The following is a 15,207-nucleotide window of genomic DNA, read 5'->3' as shown; positions in this document are numbered from 1 at the left end:
ACCGGACTATTTTTTTTTGGGGGGGGGGAGAAAGAATTCCTATGCCCCACAAATAACCCAGAGATGCACTTTAAATAAAAGCACACTTTCTACTCATGTAAAAACATGTTGGTTCCCGGACTGTATGCGGGCCAGATTTAGAAGGCGATTGGGCCAGATCTGGCCCCCAGGCCTTAGTTTGCCTACCCATGGGCTAAGGAGTAAACTCTATACCAGGGGTTGCTAAGGTTTACCTCACCTGGGCTGGTTCACTCCCACAGAGATCGCTCCGTGGGCCAGATCGCGTCTGTGCAGATGTGATTTTTGGCATCTGCGCACGTGCAGATGCAATTTCCAGTGTCGGCGCAGACGCAATTTTCAGGGCTGCAAAAGCGAATCCCCGCTCCGCGCTGCGACAGTTTAGCGCAGCGCGCAGGGACTCGCTGAGCAGGCGGCTTGGTTCAGGGGCTATTTAAACAACCCCCATGGGCCGCTTGTGGCCCATGGGCCCCAGGTTACTGACCCCTGCCCTACAGAAATCCGGAGTGAAGTCCCTGGGACAGTTGGATGGCGCCTTGTTGGCCTCCTTCCGGCAACTCCTGCAGCCAAGCTGGTGCCAGACGTCTTGCTCTGCTTTCCTCTGGACCACATCAGTGAGGCCGAGGGGGGGGGGTCTTGTCATTTGGGCACCCCAGGACCTCCACATGCACTGCCCAGGCTTGCGTCCCAGGGAGGTCACTTACACTTACAGAAATTCTAATGTAATTGTGGCTCTGAAAAGTGACCAGCCCTATAAGCTCGAGTCTTGCAAGGTATGGGAAGCCGTGAAACAGAGAATGCAACTTGGACTAGAGCAAAGGTGAGCCAGGAAGGAATAGTGGAAAGGCAGAGAGGGGAAGCAATTGAAGAAGCAGGGATTTGATGAAACAGGTAGCTTCGCAAAAGGAGAACAAAATGAGAGTGTGCTATTATTTCATTGGAAAGTGCTGCCCTCTAGCAGCTAGGTGCGGAATTTAGTAAGTTTAGCAAGTTTATATTTGCCTTTATATTAAAGTAGAACTGGATTTATATATTAATACCTAATATGGTATTGCAACGATTGTAAAAGGTTGCTTGGCTTCCTTTGCACGCATTTCATCCTTAAGCAAATTCTCACTAGCTATATGTTTTGCATTCATTGACATTTGTCACAAATGTTTACAGTTTTCATTCTTCCTCTTGCCTGTAAAACATGCCTTGTATCAAAGACCTTTGGCTAATTAAGCAATCTATGGTGTTTAAACAATCTATGGGAGGGGTGATGTTTTTGTTAGTTTGTTTATTATGGGGTGTATTTTTGTGTTTTTATATTGCAAGTCACCCCTTGATCTTCGGATGAAGGGCAGTATGGAAATTTAGAGGATATGGATGATTGTAATGATGAGGATATGTGAAAAATTTCCCATGTGAGGGTAATATTTCGAGCAATTATGCCTGGTATGGAGAAGGTGGGTGGAGAAAGGTTCACAGAGAATTCTCCAGTGGGTGCAAATGGGGGGGGCAGGACATGGAGCTTGAAAGTGCAGGCCTCTGTTTGTAAAGAGTGGGGCAAAAGGAACTGGGCATGTTTAACCTGGAGAAGAGGAGACAGGGATGGATTCTAGTAAAGGGACCCCTGATCTTTAGGTCCAGGCGTGACCAACTCTGGGGTTGTGGCACTCATCTCGCTTTATTGGCCGAGGGAGCCGGCGTACAGCTTCCGGGTCATGTGGCCAGCATGACTAAGCCGCTTCTGGAGAACCAGAGCAGCACACGGAAACACCATTTACCTTCCCACTGGAGTGGTACCTATTTATCTACTTGCACTTTGACGTGCTTTTGAACTGCTAGGTGGGCAGGAGCAGGGACTGAACAACGGGAGCTCACCCCGTCGCGGGGATTTGATCCGCCAACCTTCTGATCGGCAAGTCCTAGGCTCTGTGGTTTAACCCACAGCACCACATGCATCCCTATCTGTTTCATCTGGAGAAGAGGAGACAGGGATGGAATCTAGACACATAAAAAATGCTGTGAAATGTTATCTAGTATCACATTTATATAATGCACTTAAAGCGCATTTAAAACGTTATACAGTGGTACCTCGGGTTAAGTACTTAATTCGTTCCGGAGGTCCGTTCTTAACCTGAAACTGTTCTTAACCTGAAGCTCCACTTTAGCTAATGGGGCCTCCTGCTGCTGCTGCACTGCCACTGCACGATTTCTGTTCTCATCCTGAAGCAAAATTCTTAACCTGAAGCACTATTTCTGGGTTAGCAGAGTCTGTAACCTGAAGCGTCTGTAATCTGAAGCGTATGTAACCCAAGGTACCACTGCACAGTCATACCTCGGGTTGAAGTAGCTTCAGGTTGAGCATTTTCAGATTACGCTCCACGGCGACCCGGAAGTAACGGAACGCATTACTTCCGGGTTTTGCCGCTCGCGCATGCGCAGACGCTCAAAATGACGTCACACACATGAGCGGAAGCAGCGAGTTGTGACCTGCGCACACGCAGGTTGCGTTTGCTTCAGGATGCGAATGGGGCTCCGGAATGGATCCTGTTCACATCCAGAGGTACCACTGTACTGTATAGTGGAATCTCGGTTTTCGAGCATCTCAGAAGCCGAATGTTTCAGAACCCAAACACTGAAACCCCGGAAGTAATTGCTTCCATTTTTGAACGCACCTCAGAAGTCAAACAGCTTATCAATTGAAATTGCAGGCGGCCATTTCCGCCTCGGTTGTCAAACGTTTCGGAAGTCGAACCGTCTTCCGGAACGAATTACTTTCAACAACTGGGGTGCCACTGTATTTGCAGCTGTTTAGCTGAGTGAGAAGAGATATGAAGGCCATCTTCAAATATCTCAGGGGCTGTCACATGGAGGATGGAGGAAGCCTGTTTTCTGCTGCTCTGAAGGATAGGACCCAAACCAACGGATTCAAGTTACAAGAAAGGAGATTTTGACTAAACACCAGGAATAATTTTCTGGCAGTAAGAGCTGTTCAACAGTGGAACAGACTCCCACAAGAGGTGATGGGCTCTCCTTCCTTGGAGGTTTTCAAGCAGAGGTTGGGTGGCCATCTGTCCTGGATGCTTTAGCTGAGATTCCTGCATTGCAGGGGGTTGGACTAGATGACCATTGGGGACCCCTTACTCTATGATTCTAAGTGTGGATAAGCCCACAGGATGTTTGCATGAAGTGGGACTATTGTCCTTTGTTCTTTGTCTTTGCTGTCTGATGCTAGAGAGAGAGGGAGCCATGTTGCAGTGCTCTGTGTGTGTTTATATGTAAATAAAGTAGATTAGCCAAAATGCTGAGTTGCTGAGGTCTGTTATGCAAACTGTGCAAACTCTGCGGATCCCTAAGTGTGCCAATGTCGGTTGGCATCGGTCGCTGTGATGTTCGGGCTCAAGAAAGCTTTTGAAGCTCCCGAACGAAAGACCAGAAGGGAGAAAACGTGCCAGTTGGGCATGTGTCTCTGCCAGGGTCCTACTCAAGTGTAGGACAAGCTCCTGACATAGTATAGGTGGTTCTCAAAGGGGGTGGGGCATGCCCCACCGGTGTGGGAGGAGAGGATGGCAAGCGTGAATCGAGGACAAAGAAACATTTAAACATTTCATATAGTATAGTATAGTATAGTATAGTATAGCATCAGTGCCAGAATTACGTATAAACTAAACAAGCTGTAGCTTAGGGCCTCTATAAACTAAACAAGCTATAGCTTGGGGGCCCCTCAAAAAATTGAAGTAAAAAAAAACCTGGATGTATATTTCCAAAATATAAGATAAAAAACAAATAAAATAAAACCTATATGCAGCAACCGTGTTTTGTGTTGTGTAGGCTGCTATGATGTAAGTAATGGCCTGCTATCCTGATCCCTAAAATATCACTTTTTCTTAATTGTATTTCAACAATTACTTTCATAAAATACATATTTTGTTGTGTGCAAATGGCTTTAGATACCTATTAGGTCCATAAATTACCATATAGCATATATTCAACACACAAAAACAGCGACCATTTGATGTGGACAAAGGACAGCTGAACATATAAAGGGCCCCATTACCTTCAGTGGCTTAGGGCCTCATCAAACCTAAATCCAGTCCTGTATAGCATATTATTGAAATATTTTTGTTTGTTTGTTTGCAGAATATGGATACAGATCTTTTTCAAAACGAGAACAAGAGCATCAAGAAGGACAATCCTGGTTGCGCTCTTTTGGTTTTCCGATGTATTTCTTAGCAATAAAAAAAATTGGTGTGCGGCGCGATCAAATTCTTATTTTTTTTCAAAAAGCCACTACAGTAGTAGAAAAGCAGTTCTGGATTATGATACATGAAGAGCCTAAAATGATATTTAGGAGTTCAATCTTTAAAACACAAGAGGCATTTTTGCTGGGTTTGGTATCAAGTGACATCCCTAAGGATAAAAGGAATGTATTCCTTTACGCAACCGCGGCAGCCAGAATTGTAGTGGCAAAAAATTTGGAAAACTGATAAAATACCAGAATTATTAGAAGGGAGAACCAAATTTATTGAATTTGCGGAGACGGCAAAATCAACAGCATCAATTAGAGGCTACTCTAATCAAAAAATTAATAAAGAGCAGGAATGCGTAAAGGAATACATGAAAAAAGTCGGTGCTGGAGTTTAAAAATTAATATGCAAAAGTTTACAAGGCACAAGGAGATAGGATAATAATATATCAAGGATGGAATAACAAATAAAGTGAATAACGCAACAATAACAAAAAATAATAGTAAAGAAGATCGCACACGGGTGGAGGGAAGTACTGGGTTGTGGGGGAGGGAGGTGAAGGGGTTAATCGAAATGGTTAAAGATTGGTATAGTGTTTTAAGAGATTTAAATTTTTATATAAAAAAGGGGGGAGAGAAAAGCAGTTTTCGTTTACAGAAATATTGTAAAATTAAGGAATGTTAGAAAGATGTCGGAATAAAACTATGTGGTTTTAGCAGAAAAGATATAAAGGATTAAGTAAAAATGAATTGATGAAAGAAGAGAAATTAAATTACTGTATATATTAAGATGGAAAGGATTTGCTGAAATATCTAACTGAACTAGAATACAAAAATGGGCGGTGTGAGGAGGTCAAGGAAGTAAGTGAATGAAAGCAAGTCAAGGGTTTTTATGTACTGTTTTCTTTTATGTATTGTTTTTTATTGTGTTGTCTGTTTTTTACTTATATTTTTTCTTCATTTGTTTTTTCTGGTTTTTCTGTAACCTTTTAAAAAAAAAATCTTAATAAAAATTTATATTTAAAAAAAAAAGAGAGAGAAGCAGTTTTCGGCTGTCCTTTGGCAGCCGGCAGGGGTCAGCAGAGTGCAGAACCGCTCCTCCTCCTGCTCCGCCCCCGGCCCGGACAGGGAGGCAGGTTGCAATGGCTGCAGCTGCTCTTGCGAGAGGCGCCGGGCTCTGCAGCGCGCAGCTCCCGCGGCCGCTGCTCCGCACCCAGCGCGCCTTTGCAAGGGGCGGCGGCGCGCCCGGGCGGAGGCAGCATTGCCAGCAAGTTCCCGCGGAGCCGAGGCTGACTCGCACGTGGCAGCAGGATGGGATCAGGTGGGCCGGACACAGGAGGAATGGGCTTGTTTATTCGCATTTCTGTTCCGCTTTCCCCTCCAAAAAGCTCCAGGAATTTGGCATGCGCGGTTCTCACCCCGTGCACCATTCTCCATTTCATCCTCACAATCACCCCGTGAGGTTGGTTAGGGATTTGAACCCCGCTCTCCCACGTCCTAGTCCGACGCTCTAACCACTGCACAGCACTGCCTGTGACGCACGAACGGACCCAGAGAATTTGGGTTAGGGAGGTTTGCCTGTTCGCCTCCCTACCAACTGCTCATCTCTTTGCCAGGGTCAAGTTTCTAGTCCCTTCCAAGTCCCTTGAGCTTTTATGTCAACTGGAAAGAGAGTGAGTGGCATTTTTTTGGACAGGGAAATTGCTTAGGGAGGGGGTGAAGAAACTGACCCTCCTCTGGTTTTTTTTTGGGGGGGGTGCAAACTCCTGCCATCCGTGACCATTGGTCATGCTGGCTGAGGCTGGTGAGAGTTGGGTTCCAGCAAGAGCTGGAACATGTTCCCGCGCCCCTCATGCTGCGCAAATGGCTTTTTTGAGGGTTCCGCTTCATCTCTTTTAAACATATGAGCATAGAGAATGGGCAAGATCCTGCAGTGAGCAAGGGCTAGTCTGGTTGACCTTTGGGGACCTCTTCTGACTTCAAAATTCTGTTGTTCCTGCTGCTAGGACCTGCAGACGATGTTGATTGTGCCTGAGGCCTTCTGCATGCAATGGAAATGTTCTGCCGCTGAGCATGGTAGTTTACAGAATGTATGCATGAGCTGAACTGGGGCAAGTGGCAAAGGTGGAGCTTAATGGTGGACTTTGAAAACCCTATTGCCCAAATAAAACTGGAGCTGAACCAAAAACGTAGGCCTTTTGTGCTGCAACCTAGGAGGCTCTCGGCTTTACAAAGCTCCCAAGTTTTCAAGCAAGAAATAAATTACTTGAATACTTGCAGTGTTTGGGTTCCAGGTTGTTTGAGTACCAAGGTTTTTTGAGAACCAAGGTACCACTGTACTCAGAAAGTTTTTAAAACACTCTTTTTATCCCTACATTTGAAGATTAGATAGTAAGAATATGGGAACTGACAGAGCAGAATTAACTAACGTTGTAGGAGTTTATATTTGTGTAATAAGACAATGTCTAACTCTATGAATTATTGGAAATTAAACAACAGCAACTGCTATACTTAATGTTCTTTTGCTTTGTGGCTGTTGGCAACTCTGCTTGTTCGTTAGGCATTTTTTATCTGGTGGAGAGAGAAAAATAACTTTCTTCGCAACCATGTGAGCTAGTTAACATATATTTATGGGATGCAAATTTGATGTCTCTGGATGCTAGGCTAGAGAGCTACATTTTTGGTCCATGGGTTGCAGAAGGTCACTGGTTCGCTTCCTGCCATCTCCGGGTTGGACTGGAAATTTCCCTCTGTGAAATCCTTCAACGCAACCTCCAGTCTAGCTGCCAAATCACATGAAACCACAGTTAGAAGCAAACCGTGGTTTAGTGTGAATGCATGCCCACCGTTTCATGATGTAATGTGAATCATATTTTTACTGGAGAGGTTACATGCACATTGATACAACCCAATCCTTTGTTACCCACAAATCTTAACACGGTACTGACAGCTATGTATGAAAGCGTCTCTCATAAAAATTATATTTCACAGGAATATTGTTTTGAACAATCCTCTCAAGAGAAATGCACTTTCGCTCTCCATGATAAGCTCCCTCCGTGAGGATATTCTGCGTGATATTGAAAGCACCGATCTGAGAGTCATTATAATTTCAGGTATTTTGCTCATCAAACCTACAGTATGAGGGTAGGTATGCAATTTCGGTTTTATATATTGTAATCCGCTCTGTGAGTCTTGGATGGAGGGTAGTAGAGAAATTTAATAGATAATAATAGTAATAGTAATACTAATACTAATAATAATAATAATAATAATAATAATAATAATGTGGGGAAATTGATCTTATAAAACCATTCAAAGTATTTGCGCCACCTTGTCATCCTTGAACAGTCTTTTGTCTAAGAAGAGACTTGTCTTCACTCTATCTCTGACATCTCCATCTGTTCACCCCCAGATTCCACCCTCTCCTACATCTCTTCACTATCAGATCATATTTAATTTCTTCCCCTCTTCGGACAATTTTCCTCTCCTTTCTGCTTTTAAAGCATCCTTACAATTTCGTTATTTGGCTACGTTTCCATCTTGCTTTGCCACCAGAAGTTACAGTGGTGCCTCGCAAGACGAAATTAATTCGTTCCGCAAGTCTCTTCGTCTTGCGGTTTTTTCGTCTTGCGATGCACGGTTTCCCATAGGAATGCATTGAAAATCAATTAATGCGTTCCTAGGGAAACCGCCTTCAGACCAGGTCCGGGGACAGTCTGTCCCCGGACCTCTTCTGAAGGCTGGGGGGCGCGGGCTTCGCAGCAGCGCTACGAAGCCCGGCGGCTGGGGCAGGTGTTCCCGCCCCCCCCCCTGCTTTGGAGCAGCGTTCCGAAGCGGGGTGGCTGGGGCAGGTGTTCCCGCCCCCCGCCCGGCTTCGCAGCAGCGCTACGAAGCCCGGCGGCTGGGGCAGGTGTTCCCGCCCCCCCACCCCGCTTCGGAGCAGCGTTCCGAAGCGGGGTGGCTGGGGCAGGTGTTCCCGCCCCCCGCCCGGCTTCGCAGCAGCGCTACGAAGCCCGGCGGCTGGGGCAGGTGTTCCCGCCCCCCCACCCCGCTTCGGAGCAGCGTTCCGAAGCGGGGTGGCTGGGGCAGGTGTTCCCGCCCCCCCGCCCGGCTTCGCAGCAGCGCTACGAAGCCCGGCGGCTGGGGCAGGTGTTCCCGCCCCCCCCTGCTTCGGAGCAGCGTTCCGAAGCGGGGTGGCTGGGGCAGGTGTTCCCGCCCCCCCGCCCGGCTTCGCAGCAGCGCTACGAAGCCCAGCGGCTGGGGCAGGTGTCCGGGATCTCTTTTGAAGCAAGCGGCTGCGGAGAGACGCGATCTCCCCGCAGCCGCTTGCTTCAAAAGAGGTCCGGGATCTCTTTTGAAGCAAGCGGCTGCGGAGAGACGCGATCTCCCCGCAGCCGCTTGCTTCAAAAGAGGTCCGGGATCTCTTTTGAAGCAAGCGGCTGCGAAGAGACGCGATCTCCCCGCAGCCGCTTGCTTCAAAAGAGGTCCGGGATCTCTTTTGAAGCAAGCGGCAGCGGAGAGACGCGATCTCCCCGCAGCCGCTTGCTTCAAAAGAGGTCCGGGGGCAGCGGGAAGAGCTGCCCCCGGACCTCTTTTGAAGCAAGGGGCGGTGGGGAGAAGCGATCTCCCCGCCGCCCCTTGCTTCAAAAGAGAAGACCCGCTGTCCCCGGGGCAAGCTTCGTTTTGCGAAGCAAGCCCATAGGGAAATTCGTCTTGCGAGGCAACTCGAAAACGAAAAAACCTTTCGTTTTGCGAGTTTTTCGTCTCGCGAGGCGTTCGTCTTGCGGGGTACCACTGTATTGTGCTATTTGAAGGCGAGGGACGTCAGTGGGTACCAGACTGCAAAATGGCAGCTGCTTGAAGGTGCGGTGCGTGGCTGTCAGGGAACTGCCATCGGCGCCAGAGGGAGAGGGAGGGCTCCAGAGGGGTTCCGGAGAGCGTCCCGGGAGGGAGAGAAGCAGCCCATCTTCTGGGGAAGGAAATCAGCGTAGCACCAGTGGAGAAGGGGGGCAGATGGGGGAATCGGCGAGGTGGCCTCATGACTCCTCGCCGGAGACCAGCGGGGAGAGCACAGGTCCTCCGCTGCCCACACCCTCCCTGCGCAGAAGGCTTCTGCGCATGGAGAGTAGGCGGAGACTAGGCGTCAAAGAGCTTCTTTGCTGGAAGAAGTTCAAGAAACGCCCACTGACGGATTCTGCCAGCGATTGAGACAGCCACGGGTGAGAGGCTGTCCAGACAGAAAGGGTTCACCAAGGTAACCTAGCCAGGTGTGGTGTCGATTTACGCACGAGCAACCCCTAGAACCATTACAGTGGCGTAACACAAAATGGCTGCCACATCTCAAAGAACAAAAGAGGCAGACCTCCACAAAATGAACAGGGCTTTCCCCCTCAGAATGGGAGGATAGGGAGGTGTCTGGTCCTGGCATCTAGTGAACCGTGGGCATGCTGAAGAAACAGGAAATGGAGGGCTGCAGGTTCCCCATTTCTGCAGTAATGTGTGTGTCGGCCTGTTGTTTTCTTGGCAGGGATTTGGTCATGTCAAGGGTACAAGATGCACATAAAATTCTCTTGCTTCCTTTCACATGCCTTCCCCCACCCAGGAGAAGGTCCCGTTTTCTCCTCTGGGCACGACTTGAAGGAACTGGAGTTTGAGAAGGGGGAGAAGCACCACAGAGAAATCTTTGAGACCTGCTCTGAGGTGAGATGGTTCACATTGATGCTGCCACTGTTAAAGAGCTCGCCTGCCTGGAGGCAGTTCATCGGCTTCCCATCATGCCACAAAATTTTAATTGGATGGTCTGCTCAAAAAAAACAAACGATAAAACATTGCTTGATCTTTCTGAAGGTAGAATCAATGGAATAACATCTGGCTGAGTGTTGGCAAGGGTAAGGAACTGTGTAGCCAGTTACCTTGATACCTAGAAGACCCAACTGCTACGACCTGCCCCTTGAATAGTATTGGAGGACTGTTAACTTGGAACAGGATGGTCTGAGCATAATTTTGAGATGGGTTAGGGGCCATAGATTTGAGATGTTTTCTGTATTTGATTAGCAATGCATCGTGTTGTATTATTAAATGCGTTCATTTGCCTTAATGAAAGTCATAAAGGATCTTGTCGTTAGAAGAATACGGGTGACACTTTTCCTCAATAATAATGATAAGAATAAGATTTATATACCACCCTTTATCCAAAGATCCCAGGGCAGTGTACAACATTTACAAAATAATTCACATAGCATAATAATAAGGGCAATAAAACAATCACATCATAATAGTCCCCCCCCATTTAAAAGGCCCTGGATTGTCTAATATTAGCTGAAGGCCTGCAATGATGGTTCCTGGTGAGCCTCTCTGGGCAGAGCATTCCACAAATGGGGAGCCACCACGGAAAAGGCCCTTGCTCGTGTTGCCACTCTCCAAACTTCTCTGGGAGTAGGGGCACAGAGGAGGGCCTGAGATGCAGGGTTTGGATCGGTTCATATGGGGAGAGGCGTTCCTTAAGGTGTTGTGGTCCTGAGCCCTGTAAGGCTTTATAGGTCAGCACCAGCACTTAAAAAAACTGCTTTCTTACAGGTCATGACGTTGCTCCCCAAGCTACCTGTTCCTGTAATCGCCAAAGTCAACGGCTTGGCCACGGCCGCCGGCTGCCAGTTGGTGGCCAGCTGCGATATTGCTGTGGCCAGCGAGAAATCCAGGTTCGCCACACCGGGCGTGAACGTTGGCCTGTTCTGCTCAACGCCTGGAGTGGCCCTGGGGAGATCTCTCCCGAGAAAGGTTGGCCTTGTCAAAAGAAGGATTTTGTTGCCGTAATTTGTTCACTTGCTCTACTTGCAGATAGTCCCCAAACACAGTGGTCATGTTGGCGCCTGAACTACAGGGGCTTCAGAACTGTGGACGTGCCATTATCAGGGCCGGCCAAAGCGTTAGGCAGAGTGAGGCTGTTGCCTCAGGCAGCTGATTTAAGATGTCTTGAAAAAGGCAGCAGTTTTCATTTATTTACCCTGTGCATTTTGACTCCCACAGAGAGGCACACTTGTGTGACGTTCTGCCTCGTGCACTAAAATAACTTGGTCAGCCTTCGGTTGAGCAAGGTGGGAGGGAGACATTTGCTGTTCTGCCTTGGGCAGCAAAGGTTTGGGCTCGCCCCACTGATTATTAAACAATAAGAATTTCCCTGTGGTCTGGCAATATGTGCACAGCGACTTGGTCTCCATGGGCCAGTCATCCATGTGGGGCTCATTCCTCTTTTATCATCCCATGGGATTTCCCAACATGTATATACTATGGCTCCCACCAAATACTATGATCTTCCTAGTACAGGAGTGGGGACTCTCTGACCTGAGGTCCAAATGGAGCCCTCCAAACTTCTCTGCCCGGCCCTCATCACTGTCCCCCTCTCCCAGCCACTCTCTTCACTGGCCTTACTTCATACCTTCCCTCAATTTCTTTCGACGGACTAGAAGAGAGCTTCCCACACTTGGGTCTCCGGTTGTTTTTGGACAGTTGAAACATCTTTTTTCGTCTTCTTCAGTTGAGCCAAAATGGACTTATGTGCATGCATTACGGAAAGTAACATACAAAGGTGCATTACATTAGGGAAAATTGATTTGCAAAAAAAATGTACCGTATTTTTCACCCCATAGGACGCACCGGCCCATAGGACGTACCAAGTTTTTTTGGGGGGAAATAAAGAAAAAAAAATTATTTCCCCCCCAGGCGCTTGTGGGGCCGGCAGCGGGGAGAAGCGCTCTTCTCCCCGCAGCCCGCCTGCAGATCAGGTCCGGGGACAGAGGGAGGACACGCTGCGCCTCCCAACTGTCCCTGGAGCCTGTGGGGCAGGCAGCGGGGAGAAGCGCTCTTCTCCCCATCGCCCGCCTGCAGATCAGGTCCGGGGACAGAGGGAGGACGTGCTGCGCCTCCCAGCTGTCCCCGGAGCTTGCGGGGCTGGCGGCCGGGAGAAGCACGCGTCTCCCCGCCTTCAGCCTCCAAACCACATCGGGAGACAGCGGGATGGCGGCGTTCCGCCTCCCCGCTGTCCCCCGACCTTGTGGCACTGGCGCTGCGGCTCTCCTGAAGCCTGGAGAGCGAGAGGGGTCAGTGCGCACCGACCCCTCTCGCTCTCCAGGCTTCAGCGAAAGCCTGCATTCGCCCCATAGGACGCACACGCATTTCCCCTTCATTTTTGGAGGGGAAAAAGTGCGTCCTATAGGGCGAAAAATACGGTATATATTAGGCAAAACTGCAAACAAACATGCCTATTTGGAGAAATTTGCATTCAAATGCTGGTGAATTTTCATGAGGACTTCAAAAGAAAATTGTGAGCTGATGTGGAGAACTGTACTTAAAACTGGGACAAAGAGAAACCAAAGTGGATAGGTTTCTCCATCCTTATACACCGCTCTGTCCTCCAACAGAATGACAGAGCCAGGTGGTTCAGGAAAAAAAACCCTACTACAACTCCCATCATCCCTAGCTAACAGGGCCAGTGGTTGGGGACAATGGGAATTGTAGTCCAAAAAAAAACAGATGGCGACCCAAGCTTTTGGAAACTGCGTCCTTGAAATCTGATCAGGATTCTTGCTCGCCTGGATGAAGACTAGAGAGCAGAATCTGGCCCACTGTACATTTTGCATTTGCCGCTCTGGCCGCCTGGCTCCTAATTTCTTTGTTTGCGACAATTCTTTCCAGGTTGCGATGGAGATGCTGTTGACGGGAGAGCCCATGACCGCTCAGGAGGCTCTTCTGCACGGGCTCATCAGCAAAGTGGTCCCAGAGGACAAGCTGGAAGACGAGACCCTGAGAATCGCCCGCAGGATATGCGAGAGCAGCCGGCCTGTCGTGGCTCTGGGCAAATCCACCTTTTACAAACAGATGGAGCAGGACGTCGGCACTGCCTACAGAACGGCCTCCCGGGTCATGGTGGAGAACCTGGCCTTGCAGGATGGGCAGGAGGGCATCAAGGCCTTCGTCTCCAAACGCAAGCCGGCCTGGTCGCATTCCTGAACCGAAACTTCCCATGGGATGCCCAGCCTCTTTTAAGAGCCAAATCGATTGAGATCGTCATAGCTGGTGCCTTCTCTCTCTGAAAATCCTAGGGACTATCATCCTGTTAAAAGTGATCCCTTGATTATGCAACAGGTCCGCCTTTGAAAATGTCTGTCTGATACACATTGATCTGTTAATCTGTAGAGGTGCAATACCAAACAGGAAAGAGATGCTTGTTGCAATATCAAAACAAAGTGATTTTTAATTCAGGCTTCCTTCGGTGCTATGTAGATATAGGGATATAAAGTACTGCCTTGACGCTGAGCCAGAACATTCAGCCAATACTCTCACAGGCAGCCTCTTTCTTCTTCTGACTCTCCTCCTTGAGTCTTGTTGTTGTTTTAACTGGAGATGCAAGGGATCGAACCCAAGGCCATCTGTGCAAGGCATGCCACTAGCCTTAGCCACTTTCTGAACGGCACGCCAAGTCCCACTCAGCACTGTGGAACCTTTTAAAGAAGTGTTGTCTATTAGCTAGTTATATCTGATTCAGATGATGGGGGACCTGTGGCCTTCCAAGACGTTGTTGGACTACAACTCCCATCAGCCCCTGTTGCCATGGCCGATGGGAGTTGTAGTCTGTCAACAGCTCAAGGACCACAGGTGCCCCTTCCCCTGTTTTATGTGTTGGCATCTTTGCTACTAAGCCAGCTCTGAGTCTGCAGTCCCTCCTGTCTTCCACCATGGAAGACTGTCTTCCACCAGTCCCTCCAGTTGCTGTGGATCAGAAGACCCCCTACACACGTCCCAAAGTTATATCCCGAGTTATACTGCCATATTTGTGCAGGTTTTGGTAGCCAGCCTTGGATGAATAGTAGGTTATCAATAGGCAATTATTGGAAGGGGGAGAGGTGTGTGTGGCCTGGGCTTCCCCAACCTAGTGCCCTCCAGAGGTTGCTGGACTACAGCTCCCATCGTTCCTAGCCTGCAGGGCCTGCAGACAGGGGTGATAGGAGTTGCCCTCTGAGGGCAGCAGGCAGGTGTAGGCAGGGTCTTGGGAGCCAGACTAGAGGGGAGGGTGTTTGGAAAAGCTTAGAAGAAATGCATTCCTGTGGGAACAGGACCTGGATCAAAAAGACAATGACAAATGGCTACCAGGTTTGCGTTTTCAGCAAGGAGCTTCTCAGCAAAAAATAGAGAATAGCTCCAGAAATATTTTGCAAATGGTTCTTTTCTTTTGGAAGGAGTTTTGAGGAGCCCCTGACTCCCCATTCCCCTCGCCTTGATCTTTATTAGATCTTGGATGAATCGCAGAGGAGTTTTGCTGACAACAATTTCTCACCAAGAGCCATGATCTTCCTGGCTGCTGCATTGCAACCGGATAGAGAGCAGATGTGATTTATTTCTCCAGCTAACCCTATAAGCCTATGATTTCAAAAACCGGGATGTTTGCACCATTTCCCCAGAAAGGCACAGGTGAGATCTTATCACAAGGCACCGCACAGGAAACCCCAGCAATTGCACCTGCAGCTGCCTGACTGTAAGCTGGAAGGGGTGCTCTGAATCACCTTTGCAAACTGGGTTGCTTTGCGTTTTGAAAGGAGGAAGTGAGCTACTCCTTGCATGGTCGCCAGAGGGCGGTATCCATTCATGTTGCAATGCACAGTGCCTTTTTCGGTCCTGTATGGTTTTTTTAGCTTCCCTGGTCCGAATCTAGGAAACAATAAAAAGCCAAGTATTTTAGCGTTATCTCCGCATGCACCAAGTTCTTCGATCGTTGCTGTTTCTGATTTCTAAAAGGTGCGAGTTGTTCTAAACAGCTCTGAATGTTGCAATAGGACCAGCTGCAATCAGTGACGCTCAGGCCAATCTAGAGCATGAATGGGGTCTGGGAAGAAGAGGAGCCGTAGGAAACAGCCTTGAAATGATTCAGGCTGTTGGTCCATCTAGCTCAGTATTGTCTATTC

General features: G+C 48.4%; 1 protein-coding gene across 1 annotated transcript; it reads left to right on the top strand.

Annotated features, from left to right (window-relative positions):
- The first annotated feature begins 5,379 nt into the window (after positions 1–5,379).
- Positions 5,380–14,985, top strand: ECHDC3 (enoyl-CoA hydratase domain containing 3). Its single transcript, XM_081927969.1, has 5 exons — positions 5,380–5,573; positions 7,244–7,365; positions 9,855–9,952; positions 10,829–11,029; positions 12,944–14,985. The coding sequence occupies exons 1-5, from the start codon at positions 5,395–5,397 to the stop codon at positions 13,256–13,258; spliced, it is 915 nt and encodes a 304-aa protein (XP_081784095.1). The 5' UTR covers positions 5,380–5,394; the 3' UTR covers positions 13,259–14,985.
- The last annotated feature ends 222 nt before the right edge of the window (positions 14,986–15,207 follow it).

Source organism: Podarcis melisellensis (assembly GCF_964234715.1).
Source record: "Podarcis melisellensis genome assembly, chromosome: 10".
Taxonomy (NCBI): Eukaryota; Metazoa; Chordata; class Lepidosauria; order Squamata; family Lacertidae; genus Podarcis; species Podarcis melisellensis.
This window is presented reverse-complemented; position numbering and strand designations above follow the sequence as displayed.